The 15,915-nt window shown below is 43.2% G+C and overlaps 1 protein-coding gene across 7 annotated transcripts in view; it reads right to left on the minus strand.

Moving 5' to 3' along the window:
• Positions 1 to 364: 364 nt before the first annotated feature.
• The window catches only part of DLC1 (DLC1 Rho GTPase activating protein), a 260,481-nt gene continuing 244,930 nt past the window's right edge, over positions 365 to 15,915 (minus strand). For 6 of the 7 annotated variants that reach the window (XM_079989595.1, XM_079989599.1, XM_079989597.1 and 3 more), the window contains 9 exons: positions 14,717 to 14,893; positions 12,166 to 12,325; positions 11,522 to 11,720; positions 8,571 to 8,796; positions 7,981 to 8,095; positions 7,588 to 7,806; positions 6,017 to 6,234; positions 5,321 to 5,494; positions 365 to 4,587 (listed from right to left, as the gene is read on the minus strand). In XM_079989595.1, the coding sequence (XP_079845721.1) occupies positions 4,467 to 4,587; positions 5,321 to 5,494; positions 6,017 to 6,234; positions 7,588 to 7,806; positions 7,981 to 8,095; positions 8,571 to 8,796; positions 11,522 to 11,720; positions 12,166 to 12,325; positions 14,717 to 14,893 (1,609 nt within the window). In that variant the 3' untranslated portion in view covers positions 365 to 4,466. The remainder of the gene's footprint in view (positions 4,588 to 5,320; positions 5,495 to 6,016; positions 6,235 to 7,587; positions 7,807 to 7,980; positions 8,096 to 8,570; positions 8,797 to 11,521; positions 11,721 to 12,165; positions 12,326 to 14,716; positions 14,894 to 15,915) is intronic. The other variant, XM_079989598.1, reaches the window with a different exon arrangement.

Genomic DNA, 15,915 nt, shown 5'->3' on the forward strand with positions numbered 1-15,915 from the left:
TGCCTGTCATTGGTTTAGGGAGCAGCTTTTCACAGCATGTGAGAAAAATAGGCAACATTAAATGAGTAAGAGTGCATGGAGAGCCCTGTTGGACCAAAGTCCCCTTTATTCCAGCATCCTGCTTGAGCGCAAACAGCCCTTGGGTCCCTTGACAGGGCTTTTTTCCAGCCAGAACTCATTGGAACTCAGTTCTGGCACCTCTTTTTCTAGAAAAATAGCACTGCCCCTTGAGATCCCCAACAACTGGTATTCAGAGGCATGTACTGCCTCCCACAGTACAGGAAGAACATAGGCCATAGCAGCTTAGTAGTCACTGTAGGCTTATCCACCATGCGGTGGAGAAAAGAGGTGTTTCACAAACATGAACATTTAATAGTGCATTTATTGATTATATTCTGTACAGACATATAATAGCAAGTTATAAACCTTTTCTTCTTTTAGACCTTAATCGTATAGAACGTATTTACAGGGGAGGGTGGAGGGTAGCCAACTTGAGGTACAAATACCCTGCCCCTCAAAAGAATATCTGAGGTATAAATACAACTATATTTTAAATAATTATTTTCATGCTTTATCTATGTTGGACAATAAACTGTGAGCAAGTGTACATGTTTACAACAGACTGGTATGTACAACATACTTTTTTTTTTTACACACACATTTGAACATTTAAAAAGTATACAAAGAATACACAAGGCTTCCCTATTGGTGAGATATGCTACTGGTGCAATCCTTAGCACACACACATGGCAGTAATCTCTCAACTGGATTTACTACCTATGAAACTTTTTGGGTTTCTCCCCCCAGGATAAGGGTTAAAGGTATGATCTAGAACAGTCGTCTTCAACTGGTGGGTTGGGATCATTTACTTGGTTGCGGCCTGGTCTATAGTGGGTTGCAATAGTAGCACTAACACCATCAAAATATAAGCTAAAAAAAGAGAGAGCAATGGGTCTCCACATGCGTGTTTGGGTTAAAAGCTAGTCCTGGGTCTGAAAAGTTGAAGACTACTGATCTAGCACAGCTTTTTCCCACAGGTCACATCTGAAACAGTTGGTTCCAATCCATATCTGATCCTTGGCAGTATTCCTTGCAAGGGCAAAGGGTTTAACCTCTGGGTTTGGTACAGAGACGCAAACCACATCAAGAGAATTACTAAAATCCCTGCTACGTTCTTCATGATTTCTGGACAGATATCACAAGGACTGTTCTCCCTGGAAACTTCTCCCTGAAATGCTGCAAGCAGATCAACACACAAAGAAGTTCCCTGGGTGTCCCTCACTGCAAATCCTTTCTCTCTCTCTCTCTCTCTCTCTCTCTCTCTCTCTCTCTCATCATTTCTCACCTGATCTTTGCATGCGTGCCCTACTGCAACATGCAAAGAACAGAACATGAACAGAGAGATGCAAACGAGAGACACAGTGACATAAAACACAATGAAATAAAAATGGGCCAATAATGTGGACATAGGCGATTGCTAGGAACAAGACACAATCCACCAACACACCATAATTCTTCATCACACAACCCCTTAAAAAAAGTAAAAAAATAATAATATAACACTGTCAATGGTAACAATGGGCTGCTTCCAGCTGCATCACTGCCCTGGGATGGGGAAAGAAGGCAACCACAAGGTCACAAGGGCTTTTCTAGGTTGAGAGGGTGAGCAAAATGGAACCAACTGTCCAGCAGGTCACTCCATTTTTTGTAAGACTCACCTGTGTGTGCGTGAGCAGCCTGTTCTAGCTTTTGCAGGGAGGGCTAAAAGGCTGGATTCCAGGGGCAGAGTCCGAGTGTAGAGAGATTATGGACGACTGCATAAAAAGTCTTTGCTTTGAACAAAATCACTTTCCAATCTACATCCCCACCCCCCAGTCTTGCCTTACATTGGTTCAGCACACCTGTGTGCTAATACTGCATTTCTACATCAAAGAACAACCCTTACATGAAATCACAGAGAATTGTAGAGTTGGAAGGGACCCTGAGGATCATCTCGTCCAACCCCCTACAATGCAGGAATAGGCAGCTGTTCCATATGGGGATTGAACCTGCAACCTACATGGGACTCTAGATTGGGTTTTGGTAGGAAGAAGGCAATAGTCCCAGCAAGGGTCCAAGCCCTGCTTTGGGGGATACTGTATTTCATATTTCACATTCACAGAAACACAAGATTATTGAATGGAAGAGTTGGAATGGATCCAAAGGGTCATTCAACCCAACCCCTTAGAATGCATTGAACTGTATCTGAACATAAGAAGCTGCCTGGATCAGGCCAATGGCCTATCTAGTCCAGCATCCTGTTCTCACAGCAGCCAACCAGATGCCTAAGAGAAACCAACAAACATGACCTCAGCACCAGACAATTGCATCTACAGCTTCTAAGGAAGGCAAAATAACAGCACAATTCTATACACATCTTTCCTAGATAACGTTACTCTTTTATTATGGCTATCTTGCTTCCCCCAAAGAGGATGTTTAGAGTTTATAGGTCTAGGTTTCTTGTAAAGGTGGTTGACCTGAAGCATGGTAGGCCTCATCACTCTGACCCTCCCATTTATCCTAACCTGCAGTCCTTTACACCACATAATCCGATAGCCACAGTATCCTTTATTATCCAACCTCTGAATGTTTTAGAGGTCCCCTCCCTTCAAACTAAGTGGATAAAATGAGGTTATATGGTTATAGTGGAGTGGAATATATGAAGACTTTCGAACTCCTAACACGGTATTCTATTACAATGAATCGCTTTAGAACTTGAGAATGCTCCAGTTATGACGTATTCCAGTGCTGACTTTTCAAGCCACTGAAAGCAGTTTCAGCTCATGCCACAAGCTTTCCGTTCATTCCTATGAGATTCATTCAAAAGAGAAGATTGTTAAAAGACCATGGCCAATACTTTCAACAGGTACTTGTGCAGGAAGGTGGCTGTGGAGAAAACTTTGCGTTTAAAAGTAAAAAAATACCCAATACCTTTCAACGTATATCTTTTTCAAGGACCTTAACTCAAGACATTCTCCACCAGAGAAGTAGAAATATGGGTGCTGTCAACTTCACACGCATTTTGTTTTTTGAAACATGTGCCCAAGAGGCTTCTGAGTGAGTGCACCTGCAAACGGAAAGCAGTGTTCTTCAAGCTTGGGTCCCCAGATGTTGTCACAATTACAACTCCTCTCCTCTCTTGATTGGTGGCTTAGCTGGCAGGGAGTGATAGGAGTTGCAGTTCAACTCTGGGACCCCAAGCTTGAAGAACCCCAACATAAAACATGAGCATGGCAAATACAGGTCTTCTGCAGGTGCACTTTTGAGGAAGCTGTCAACAACCACAACTCCAGGTTTCACACACACTTTTTGTAGACTCAGATTTACCTGGGTGTAACGCAGGTGAAAAGGTTCTGAGAACTTTAAAACAGGAAACTCATCTTTAGGAGGATTGGGTTGGTATCCAACAAAATTGTTCCATTCATGAAGGATTTCTGCTAGTGCAATGGACCCCCTTTTTCTCCCCTCCCCATACACGCTCCAAATCTGTTCTGGGGTTTCCCCCAACTCTCTGGAGCAGATTTGGGGGGTTGTGCAGGGAGAAAAGAGGAAGGCAAAGTTCTGTCGTGCAAACAGAAGTCCTTGCATGATGGAATACAACCCAAGGTCCATGCAAAAGACACAGGTTGAAATGCATCAGGCATTCATTTTATTTGCTTCAGCTATATTCATTTGCAAGTGTTGAGCTTCAACTTTCCTTGCTGTGTTTGGGGCAGCTCCTCCATTTTCCTTTTCTGATATACACAAGTAATAACAGTACACATGAGCAAAGACTAGCTTGCGATGGTCTGTTGGACAGACAAAAAACTCCTAGGCCTACCTCCCCCTCACAGATTAAAATCTTCCCAAATGCTCTTGAGTGTCCCAGACACTTCCAATTCCCCTACTCTTGTTTTCTACAACTCCACTCAACAATTACACAGTCATTCACACCTCTGCCTCTGTGCAAACCTTCCTTCACTTGCTTTAGCGAGACCCCATGGATGAGTGCCAACAAATCCAGTGGATGCAACAGTCCCTCAACAAATGGCACACAGATACATACAATAAACCTAACATTATATAGGAAAGAATCATTTCCTCTACAATCCAGAAATATATATTTAAAGTCTTAAGGGTTTTGCTTCTCAGAAGCAATTCACACTGTCTAAGCAACATAGTATAGTATTATTAGAAAAAAAGAGAAAAAGGTTGCACCATCCAATATATTCCAGTCAAGGCCTACAGTAGAGGCCTAATACCGATAGGAAGCAGCTTTGAAAATGTACTGTTTGCCACAGACGTTGGAAGTGAGAATCCCGGGCCCATTCCAGACACACTTTCTTCATGGCAAGACTTATGAGGCCACCCTGTGGCCCGTTCTGTAACAATCAACAGTTCCGGGAAGTATCTATTCGTGTTGCGGCCATGTTGGTCTGCTTCAGTCGTCACCTGGACTTTGCTTCTTTCGTTTCCAGGTTCTGATTACTGAAAGAGTCTCTGATCTTAATGACTTCGGCTGCACACAAGTGTCCAAAAGCCTTTGTGTACCAGTCGGGTTTGTGGCCCCTGTTTCCAAGAAAGAAAATGCATGCTTGAAGCTGGTCATAGCAGACGTAACTTGGAAGAAACAAGAGATGGAACAGGAATCCCTGGAACAAGTATTCAGTTGCTGGGGAGCAGGGATAGGGAACTTTGGAAGCTGCCATTGGTCCATCTAACTGCCTAATGTCTACAGTGATTGACAGGCACTCTCCAGGATTTCAGACTGGGGGCGTTCCCTGCCTGGCTTCCCTGGAGATGCCCACCTGGAACCTTCTGCATGCAGCGAAGGTGTCTTACCATTAAGCTGACAATGGATCTTCGACAACCACATTCTTGTTCTGTTAATGATTTGAGATTCCACATCGCATGCTATAGTGCAACTATGGGCAGGGTATGCATTCACACAAATATGCACACCAACTGTAAACAAAATAAATGGAAGTGCAAACGAAAGCACTCCAAATCCACAAGCGGGGGGTGGAATTTGTGATGTAGGGACCAGACTTCCAAGAGGAATTGCTTTTGAACATGTTGCGCATCTCTGTGGTGGGATTGAAAGGAGTTCTTGTGTGAATCATTTGTGAAGTTGGCCATTTAAAATAATCAATTAAAACCAATCATCATCTCTTCTGCACTATGCAAATGAGGAAGGGGAAGGACAACACAGCTGATTCTGGGCCATACGGCAGTTAATTCTTCTAACAGGGATTGGAAGTTAAAACAATGGAAGAGGAAAAAGTGAAGAAAAAAGGCTTACCTTAAATCAGTTCTGCACATATAGGTGAGTTTGGATTTTCCTGATCCAGAAGGTTCAATGAGATACCTGGACAAGAGCACATTCACTCTAACGCCAAGGACTGCAGCACGGTCATGGTCCACTGAGGAGCTTAAAAGTGCACAAGCGCCTTTAGATAAATTCGTCCTCCAAGTCCTGTTAGGAACAAGAACAGCTTTATAACAAAAGACTGCGTAGATGCCAGCTAGCCAGGTTTTTATTGTTTGCCGCCAATAACCTTTACAACGTAACTTACAGAACAAGTAAATCCAAGAGGACGTTAAAAGCAAATAAACATTCAGAAATGCAAGCTGTCAAAGTTTAAAATTCTGAACGTCTCCAAATAATTTAAATTAAAATCTCATTGGCAGTAAAAAAAAAAAAGTAGGCGGTAACATTCTTGCTACAAGTACATATAAATCTACCCTGTAGAAAACAAGTTTGTATGTATCAGCCAGCAACCATTAATTTTAACATAGTGGACTGACCTATTTCTTTTTAAATGAAGAGCTTGCTTAAATGTAGGCTTCATACATTTCAGGTAGTGGAGGTATTTAAAAAAATAAACAAATCAGTAGATGAATCAATATATCTACATTTTAGCTAGCTGTATTGATAAAAGGGTTTTGCAGGCTCTGTCCTTCATAAATCTGCTAGGGGTGAAATCTGCAAGATTACCTTAGGACGACATAGTCTCTGGCTGGGTGGGGTGCCAGACTGTTCTGTACATACTGGTATACATCAGTCTGGCTGTCCAAAGTCTCAATCACTTTAGCATCCAGAAGATCTTCATCCCAAAGATGCTGTTCTTTAAGTAAACGGTTCAAGATCTCTTCAGGAACTGCAGGGATTTCAACCGTGGATTTCCATAACCGGAGAGGTGGACCCTCGGAAACCTGGAAAGCATTGTCACCATAAGTAGCTATATATGCTTACACAGAGACAGGACTTCTGGATGAGGGTGGCATTGTAGGTTAAACCACAGAGCCTAGGGCTTGCCAATCAGAAGGTCGGCGGTTCGAATCCCCATGATGGGGTGAGCTCCCGTTGCTCGGTCCCTGCTCCTGCCCACCTAGCAGTTTGAAAGCATGTCAAAGTGCAAGTAGATAAACAGGTACTGCTCTGGCGGGAAGGTAAACGGTGTTTCCGTGTGCTGCTCTGGTTCACTAGAAGCAGCCTAGTCATGCTGGCCACATAACCCGGAAACTGGACACTGGCTCCCTTGGCCAATAAAGGGAGATGAGCGCTGCAACCCCCAAGTCGGTCCTGACTGGACCTAATGGTCAGGGGTCCCTTTACCTTAGTTACTGTGCAAATGTCTAAGTTATGTCTGGTGGATAGTATCTGTGGGAATTTGTCCTCAAAGCACTTATTTTGAAGTGACCTATTGACTTCAGTCTCTTGAGGCTGAAATTCTAATTAGCTGGAAATAAGCCCCACTGGTTGGACAGTGTTCTCGAAGCTACAAACATGAGCCTGACCAAACTGCGGAAGGCAGTGGAAGACAGGAGTGCCTGGCATGCTCTGGTACATGGGGTCATGAAGAGTCGGATATGACTAAACGACTAAACAACAACATAGCCCCACTGTGTACAAAAAGACTTACTTCTGAATAGACATGCTTAGGCCTGCACTGTTAAAGAATTGCAGGGGGTGAACAGATCCTAGGTGCAACCCATGGAACACATAAGAAATGGTGTGGTCAGAAGCCCTTCGATGATTGTAGCAGCTATCTTCCTTTTGGCTGCAGTTCCCTTGTCTTTACTGATCCTGCTAGCAGGACTGTTGCTAGAGGGCGAGCGAGTAGACCATGGTGGCAGTTCTTGAGGAGAGCTGGAATATCTCTGCTGCAGTCAACTGGAGGCTTCTGACTCCATGTATAAACCAGACCTGAATTTTCTGCCTTAAATTCTATACTGCCCCTCAGTCCACATATCATTTTCGCCCATAAAATGCTACATTGGTTTGACCTTCTCTGAAATGTTAATAACTTTGGATGATTTCATCATTGGCTCAAGCTTAACATTTTGCTGGCAATCAGCTCTGCAAAATGATTTCAGATCAGATCAGTTTGTTCCATCTTTCTCACTTTTGGGAGAAGCCCTAGTGAGTGGGAATATTATTTGAAGTTTGCCAAGTTTAAGGCAGTCATTATTTCCCCCCTTTCCAAATGTACTCTCTCTGTGATTTCACTTTCTATGTGAAATACATCGAGATTTAACAACAGTCCTGGAGTTGTGCTAATATACCTTCTTGTAGGCAAGCTCTGCTTGCTCCGTGGTGGAACAGTTGACCCAGCCTTTAAATTTATCCTTAATCTCCTTAAGCAAATCATCCATACATTCCTGGATGTAAAAACGGTAGTCGGCAGGTTCAGAGTTATTAGTTTTGCCTAGTTCCTCCAAGCTCAGAGGCCGAAGATCTTGCTCCGTATAGGAATTCCGGCATCTACTCATTTCTTCAGGGATCTGAGGGTATGGGAACAAGAAGGATAAAATGGTTGGAAGGTTCAAAACTACAGACACGATGACTCACTATAAGACTGGTTGCCAGTCTTATCAGGTCAATAACTAGACAATGCAATTTAGCATATTGCATGATATTAAAAGACCCAAGGAAGACGTATATAGTGGAATATTCACCTGAAACAGCTTCTTGCACTCTGTAATCATGTGGCCCAGACCTTGCGTTGCAGCCAAATTCTCATTTAAATCTTTCTGATCGGGTTTCCCCAGACTCTGTTTCCTCTGCATCACCCTGTTAACGCAATCACCATTAATTAGTTGTGATGAAAGAAAAGTTGTCAGGACTATATTGGGAGCGCCAAGGTGTGCTTTCCTGTGTGAACGAAGTAACATGAAATGAAAAAGCTAGGGACCACACCTGAACGCTGATAATAAATCTTGCGCTCTAGGTCTAAACGTGATCTTCATTTTCAACCATGTAATGGAATGGCCAGATGAATTTAGCACACGTGTTCATCATCATGTTGAATGTAGAATTTTAAAAAATGACTTGCGTGATCATCACAGGCATAATCACTAGCACCTTTCCCTTAAAAGTCCCCTCAACCTGTTTCCACTGTTCAGTGGGAAGAATTTGCACTAGCCCAAAGGTAGACTGATATTTTAAAAAAGGGGGAAAGAGTTCAAAGCGTCTTAAGGAAAGGCTTATTTAAGTGCCCAACAAACCACCAGCGAGGACGCCAGGAAGGAACAGAGGACTGAGCTACTTGGAGACTTGCCTTGGGGAAGAATTTTCCCTCTTGAGGGTGTTCAAGTGGAAAAGCGAAGGCGCTAAGCACACAGCCAGGTTTGTCGGCGTCATCTGGTTTTCCTTCACAGCGGCTGTGACGTCACTCAAAAAGTATAGGAGGATCTGTAGGACTTCTCTGTTCTCATCTGGTAGAAGCATAATGGCTGCCTTGATCGCCTGGAGATGCTGGTCCTTTGGCACATCTGCACAAGATTAGCAACCCTCTCGTCAAGTCATTGATTTTCCACACATATAGCACGAATGCGTCCCAAAGCAAACTCTTAGCTTCAAATACTTCTGACTCGAGTCTGAAGCGATTTCCTTCAGAGCGCTGCATATCATTCATGGCACAAGACTGGATTTCCCTCCCCCCCCCACTTTTTTTTTTTAGTCAACAGCTTAACTGCCCTCAGGTATTTCCTGCCTAGCAAGAGACTCAACAGTAAAACAAAGCTGTGCATATTCCAGAGTTAAATTTAGAATTTCATTTTGAGAGCCACACACTTCTGCAGACTCGCTAAAAGGGCTGTTAAATTAGATGGGGGGTGGGCCTCCTTCGATTTATTAACATGGGTGGCGACGAAAATGCAAACACTAAGCTCAGCCAACCTGGACTCCAGCAAAAATTCATACACACCAGTGAAACACGCTCCTCAACTGGGGAGGCAATTAAAATAAATAGCCCTTAAAAACGGTTCCCAACTTTGGCACCACAAAATATCCAGACGGTACTTCAATAAGCAGAGAGGATTGCTTCATCGAACAATGATGTAGTCAGTGAAGACTGGGTGGGGAGTCATCCCTAATGTACCGACACATACCATTGCACAGATCCATGGCTACAGAGCACAACAAATACTTTCAATAGCAAATGTCCTTTTTTAAAAAATAAAAAATACGGCCGGTGGCAGTGGGGGGACAACTGACAAAATAGTAAGAGATCTTGATTTGTTTTGATGCATCAGGGGTTGAAAAATATACAAAAGCCACTCAAGGGACTCATGGAAGTGGTCTCAAATTGTGGAGTGTGCAAGAGCTACTTGGGGGAGTTGCGTACATGCAAGAAAGGAACACAAAAATTCAGGGAAGGATGAGATCTGGAGGCAAGTAGCTCTTGCCTCTCACCATCAGCCAAGACGCAAAGGGGTGGGCCAAATGTTCGCTAGTATTTATTTGATTTATTAGATTTAGATACCTTCATCAAAAGATCTCAGGGCAGTTCACAAGATAAAAACATGAGATACAGTGGTACCTCGGGTTAAGTACTTAATTCGTTCCAGAGGTCCGTACTTAACCTGAAACTGTTCTTAACCTGAAGCACCACTTTAGCTAATGGGGCCTCCAGCTGCCACCGCGCCGCCAGAGCACGATTTCTGTTCTCATCCTGAAGCAAAGTTCCTAACCTGAAGCACTATTTCTGGGTTAGCGGAGTCTGTAACCTAAAGCGTATGTAACCTGAAGCATATGTAACCCGAGGTAGCACTGTAATAGCAAAAATAGATAGCTAAAACAGAAACAAGAATAGTTTGGATTTCATATCCCACTTTACCACTACCCGAAGGAGTCTCAAAGCGGCCAACATTCTCCTTTCCCTTCCTCCCCCACAACAAACACTCTGTGAGATGAGTGGGGCTGAGAGACTTCAAAGAAGTGTGACTAGCCCAAGGTCACCCAGCAACTGCATATGGAGGAGCGGAGACGCGAAACCCGGTTCCCCAGATTACGAGTCTACCGCTCTTAACCACTACACCACACTGGCTCTCAACAACAAAACAATAATAACCCCACCATCCCACACATTTAAAAGGCTGTAGAATATTAATCAGCCAGGGGCCTGGTTGAAGAGGAGTATTTTTGTCTGGCATCTAAAGAAGTATAAGCAATTCCAGATGAACCTCCCCAGGGAGAGCATTCCACAAATGAGGGGCCACTGCAGAAAAGGCCGGCTCTCGTGTTGACACCCTCAGGACCTTATGTGGAGAAGGCACATGAAGAAGAGCCTCAGATGATGACGGTGGAGTCCGGTAGTAGAGAATTCTCATTGTATTTATGAAGGCAGGTGCTCCCACCACCTGACCCATATCAGCCCAAGCTGATGTCATGAGGTTATGTTTTCCTGTTCTTGTGTGTTTTAAGACGGGTTGGAGATGTCATATTTTATTCTTCTTCCCAACACCAATGTGGGATTAGTGCCCCAATCCACAAATGATGGATACATAGCATGGAGGTCACACACTGCCTAGATGGTTGGTACCAGACTGGGGTGCAGCAGAAAGCAGAGGAGGCTCAGAAAGAATGGGCAAGCTGGGAAAGCAGGAGGAACACTAGACCTGCCTTATCCAATCCAGGACATTGTTGTTGGGACTACAATGTCCACCATCCTTACTATTGGCCAAGCTGGCTGGGATGATGGACAAGAGCCAAGGCTGGGCAAGACTGCTCTGGGCAAACACACATGATACAAGATACATCTGATCATAGCACTATGCAAACAAATGAGGAATAGCCACTTCTGCCTGCCCCTCACATCATGGGGCATGTGAATTTTTCATAATATGCACATTGATACTACATACCGTATTTTTCTGTGTATAAGACAAGCAATTTTGACCAAAAAATGAAGTTCACAATGTAGGCTCGTCTTATACACAGGTAGTGCTGAGGGGGGGACGCGTGAATGGTTTTTTGGTGTGAGCCTGAGATTGTAAGCGGCGATTGGCTGCTTGATTGGTTTTTTTTGGGGGGGGGGATGCCGAAAATCGCTCACCCACCAGAACGCAGCACTCAACTCGCGTCACTTACAATTGCTGTTTACAATCTCGGGCTCGCACTTCGTTTCAGTCCCAAACGGGACATGCTCTGCATTGCAAGGAGAGGTGGATACTTGAGAATGGCTACAAATGAAACTACGAACAACCCAGGACTTACATTGGTAGATCTGTAGGAAAGTCTCCGAAAGTTTGTTGGTTATGAGTGGCTCTGGCAGATCGCGGAAATATTGCTTCAGCATGTCAGCCACATCATAGGCAGACTGCCCTTCATAATTTATTTTGCCTGTTGAGCTCTCATTCATCTGTCTCAACGCCTGGATTCTTGACTTGACTCCAGATTTTCGAAAAAGCCCAACCTATGCGACAAAAAGAACAGGGATGTTTATTTGAGGGTATATTGTGCTTGCAGTTAATAATGCGTGAGGATTCTGAAAGCAGAATTCTAGTTGCCATGTCAAACAATCAGGGAAGAAGGTATCACACAAGCTTTTCCTGGACATCAAAACCTTTCCAATGGTAAGCAGTTGATCCACATGTGGAAGAACATGCAAATATGCCGCTGCCCCCTGCCCCCCCCCCCGAGTCTGAAGTAGTACAACACAGCTATTTTTGTCGGATACACTGATATAGGATGGAGGAGAATGGCAGAAACTGTTTTTGAATCTGAAGCTCATAGTCCAATTCCAAACCTATTTGTTTGACTCACTTAAACAAGAAGACAAAAGGACTTGTGAACAGCTGTGAAAATAAAGTTCCAGGATCATGAGGCAGCCTGAAACCCAGTAGAGCAAGGAATCTAACCTGATCCAGGCAGTGGTTGCGAAGGTATCGCATGGCTTGCTGGATGCTCTGAGGAAGAGGCTGTCCTGTACGCTGGACATTAACGGTGAGGGGAACGCCAAACACATTTCGGTCTTTATAATCTGGAACTTTGATCCTTTTCATAAACTTTGGCACAGCCCTGCAGAAGAGAAGGAATACGGTCAAGATTAACAACCTTCCAAGTGTGCTGTCTCTTTCCAAAACATCTCACATTTCTATTTCTATTTGCGGGCTGTCGAATAAGTAGCACACCAGAAAACATCGACTTGACTCACTGAGAATATCAATATAGAAATCTTGATTGTGGCACTGAGTTGACATTCCATTATGTTAAATGGGGGGAGAGACACAAGGTAAGGAGAAGAACCATTAACAGATTTTAAGGGGTTTTATGGGCGAAGAAAGAATATAGACAGACAGGCGAACAAAGAATATAGTTGATTTAGACACCTGCTTTTTATTAAATTAAAACTTAAATAAACATGCATTTTATTACTCTTATTTTTGCATTTTTATATACTGCATTTCCTCTAGCATGGAGCTCAAGGCTGTGTATGTAGGAGTCTTGGATGCCTTCCACCTATGTACTGATCAGAACTACCACCCCATCCCAAATGCTGAAGGAAGTGAGATATAACAAAACAAAAGTTATATTTCACTTAGAATAACAACTTGAATGGCTTTTCATTCTCTTTTACTGTAACATATTGGAAGAGTAACCACAAACAAACAACAAATGTGGCCTTATCTTGCATCCCCGCCAATTTAATGCTTTTACGAGATTAATCTTCCAATCCTAGGTCGCTCCTATATTTTTACCCCCCAGTTGACTCATGAGTCAAGTTGAGAAAGAAGTTGTAGCCAACATTCCAACGTCAACAGAGACAACGTCTTTGCACCCCAGTTAATATAATTTCCTCTCTTATTTGGGAAATCAACTTCCATCAGATTGGCGGAATAAAAGGTATTACAAAATGTTCGCAAGATCAGCATTAGCAACAACACTTCTGTGCAGGTGGGAGCTCTTATCTTTCTCATCGCTTGCTGCAAAACCATTTGATATATGCCAACTAGGTGACAACTCCTTGGGGATATGGCCATGTCAAATTATTTAAGTTGGCTGCATCAAACATGCTTAACTCTGCAGCTACAGAATAAATCTGATAGTATCAATGAAATAGACGAATCCTTCCATTAGCAGATGGATCTTTTCAGTTAATTAGTTAACCTTGTGTACCAGAATCTGCCGTGCCTAAAAGGTACCAGGCAGAATGAGGGTGGCCATGTCAACCCCTGTAAGAGTCAAACGCAAATCTAGCAGTCAATGACCCTTTATAATCTGACTTCTTTAGGGCTCTAGGGAAAGATAGACATGTGAACAATGAGCTTTTTGTATGTTAACCACTCGCTTTAGAAAGCCCTGAAACCCCGTCCCACCACCCACCAGCCTGTGTCGCAGCAGGAAACTGATGTAATAAGCTGGCGTTTGCCAGCAACAAGTTTCAGTTCAACAAATGACCTTTCAGGCGTGTTTCTCCCCCCCACCCCACCCCAGCACCTTCCTTCTCTATCACTTCACCCACCCACTTTGGTAAAAGGCCTTTCCATTTGGTTTTGACGAGTAGGAAAAATCTACCCGCAGGAATTCCAGAGCCCTGCTATTTCACTTAATAAAACCGTTCTGAGTTTTAAATTGAGATCAGCTAGGAAGCAAGTTGGCGCGCAAAGCAAATACTAGCATAGCAGGCAAAACCCATAAAATTCTAAATTCACACTATAGCTACGTAAACAGCATTTTAGGTTTATGAATGACTAATCCTCCCCGTGCAAATACCCCCCCCATTTGTATTTCCACAGGGTTTTAACATACGGCGCTATTGACCCGAGCGCTCGCATAGTTTGCATTTTGTCACAACACACAGCAGCGGAATGCAAAAAAGAAACACACATTACGACATCTTCAGAGAATCCAAAGCATGCAGGGATAAACTGGTCAATACTTATTTCTGTCTTTCAGAACAAACAACTTCTGTATTTAGCACAGCTCCCATAATAACAGTCTTTGAACAGGAGGAGCTTTGATGCTGGAGTTTAAATACTCTCTGTGACTCCCAGGGAAAGGAAGGAGGAGAAAGACCAGATGGTAGAAATGTAGAATTGGGGACAAAAAAACACACACCAAATACCACCCCACAGAACTTATATTGTACTTTGGACTGCTTCAGAATCCTACAGAACCAGCAGCAGAGATTAGGCAATGCAGGGTTTTTCAAAAGCATTTATCTGGCAAGGGGTAACTGGACATGAATATGGTCCAACTCAAAGTTTAAAGATAAACCTAAGAGGGTGTTCTCAATTTTACCTATCACCCATTCACCCATGCCAAAACCCCAAGTCTAAGCAACTTTCAAAGGCAGTGCACACCTAAAAAAAAAAAATCAACCGGGTTTTGGGAGAAAGGAATGAACACTTTATGTTTTACTGTTTTTAGGTTCTGACTAGCCTCCCAGAGATGTTTGCAGCTCCTTACCAGCTGAAGCCATGTTTATTGGAAGGTGTATATTTCTCCAAGAGGGCAGTTAACTTCAAGAGGGAATATTTCTGCAGAAGGTTCATCTGTGCCACAGACTGGCAGTCGATCTGTAGCAGTGCTGAGCTTAGGCTGGGTCGATGGGAGCTCTGAAAGCTGTGCCACCTCATTCTGTGCCTTCAGGAGAGGGAGAAAGAGAGACATTTAATGGTTAGAAGTCAGAGTGAATGGAAAGCCCGGCACCTGCTGTACCATTTGCAAGATCTCACATGTTGATGACATTTGGAACTTAAGTACAGCATGCACAGTGTGTGTAAAATATTGCAAGGCTAAATTTGCCAAAGTCTGTTGCCTCTATTCCCCTCAGAGAGCTTCACTTTCCAGAGTTTCCTGGGAAGAGGGATTGATTGCCAAACTACTCTGGAAATTGTAACTCTTTGTAAGAAATAGGGGTCTCCTAACAACTCTTAGGTAAAGGTAAAGGTACGCCTGCCCGTACGGGCCAGTCTTGACAGACTCTGGGGTTGTGCGCCCATGCAGTTCCTAGGATTCATTCAAGAAAGCCATGATGCAGAAGAGGAAAAATGCTTGTTCTGATTTGTGGGTATTTGACAGGGCACTTTCTATAACTCCTCAGTTGGGCTAACTGGGCTTCTTTTTTTTGTTTTGGTATTACTATTTTTTGCCATAAACCAGTCCAGAAAACGTGTTTCTAGACACAGAGCTATGTAGAATTTTCCAGTCACTACCACATGTATTTAGGATTCTATAGTCACTCTTTGTATATACAGCGCTCAAGAGTAAGACTGCATCTTCAACTCAGAACATGATTATAATAGGACTGCATTTTTTAAAAAAGGAATATTGTAAAAAGGGTTTTTATTGTCAGGCCTTTGGGAAACAAGTTTTGCTCCTGCCGATTATTCTATAGCTTGCTGGTGCCTTTCTGCCATGTTTTTTGGTTGTTGGTTTTATTTGCGGTACTTTTGTGCATGCCATTTTGTGAAAATCGCAGTTTGTGATTTATAACGGAAAAGTGCCATGAGGAGTTTTTATGCAAATGGGTTTTAAGCGTTATGGAAAGGATTCTACTGAAACGTCTTGTTTTGGTTATATGCTACACCCTTTGGGCTCCTTAGCCTTTTTTGTACATTGGTTGAATACTTCTCGTAGTATGTGACTAACAGGCCAAATAAACA

This window comes from Podarcis cretensis (assembly GCF_951804945.1).
Source record: "Podarcis cretensis genome assembly, chromosome: 9".
In the NCBI taxonomy this organism is placed as follows: Eukaryota; Metazoa; Chordata; class Lepidosauria; order Squamata; family Lacertidae; genus Podarcis; species Podarcis cretensis.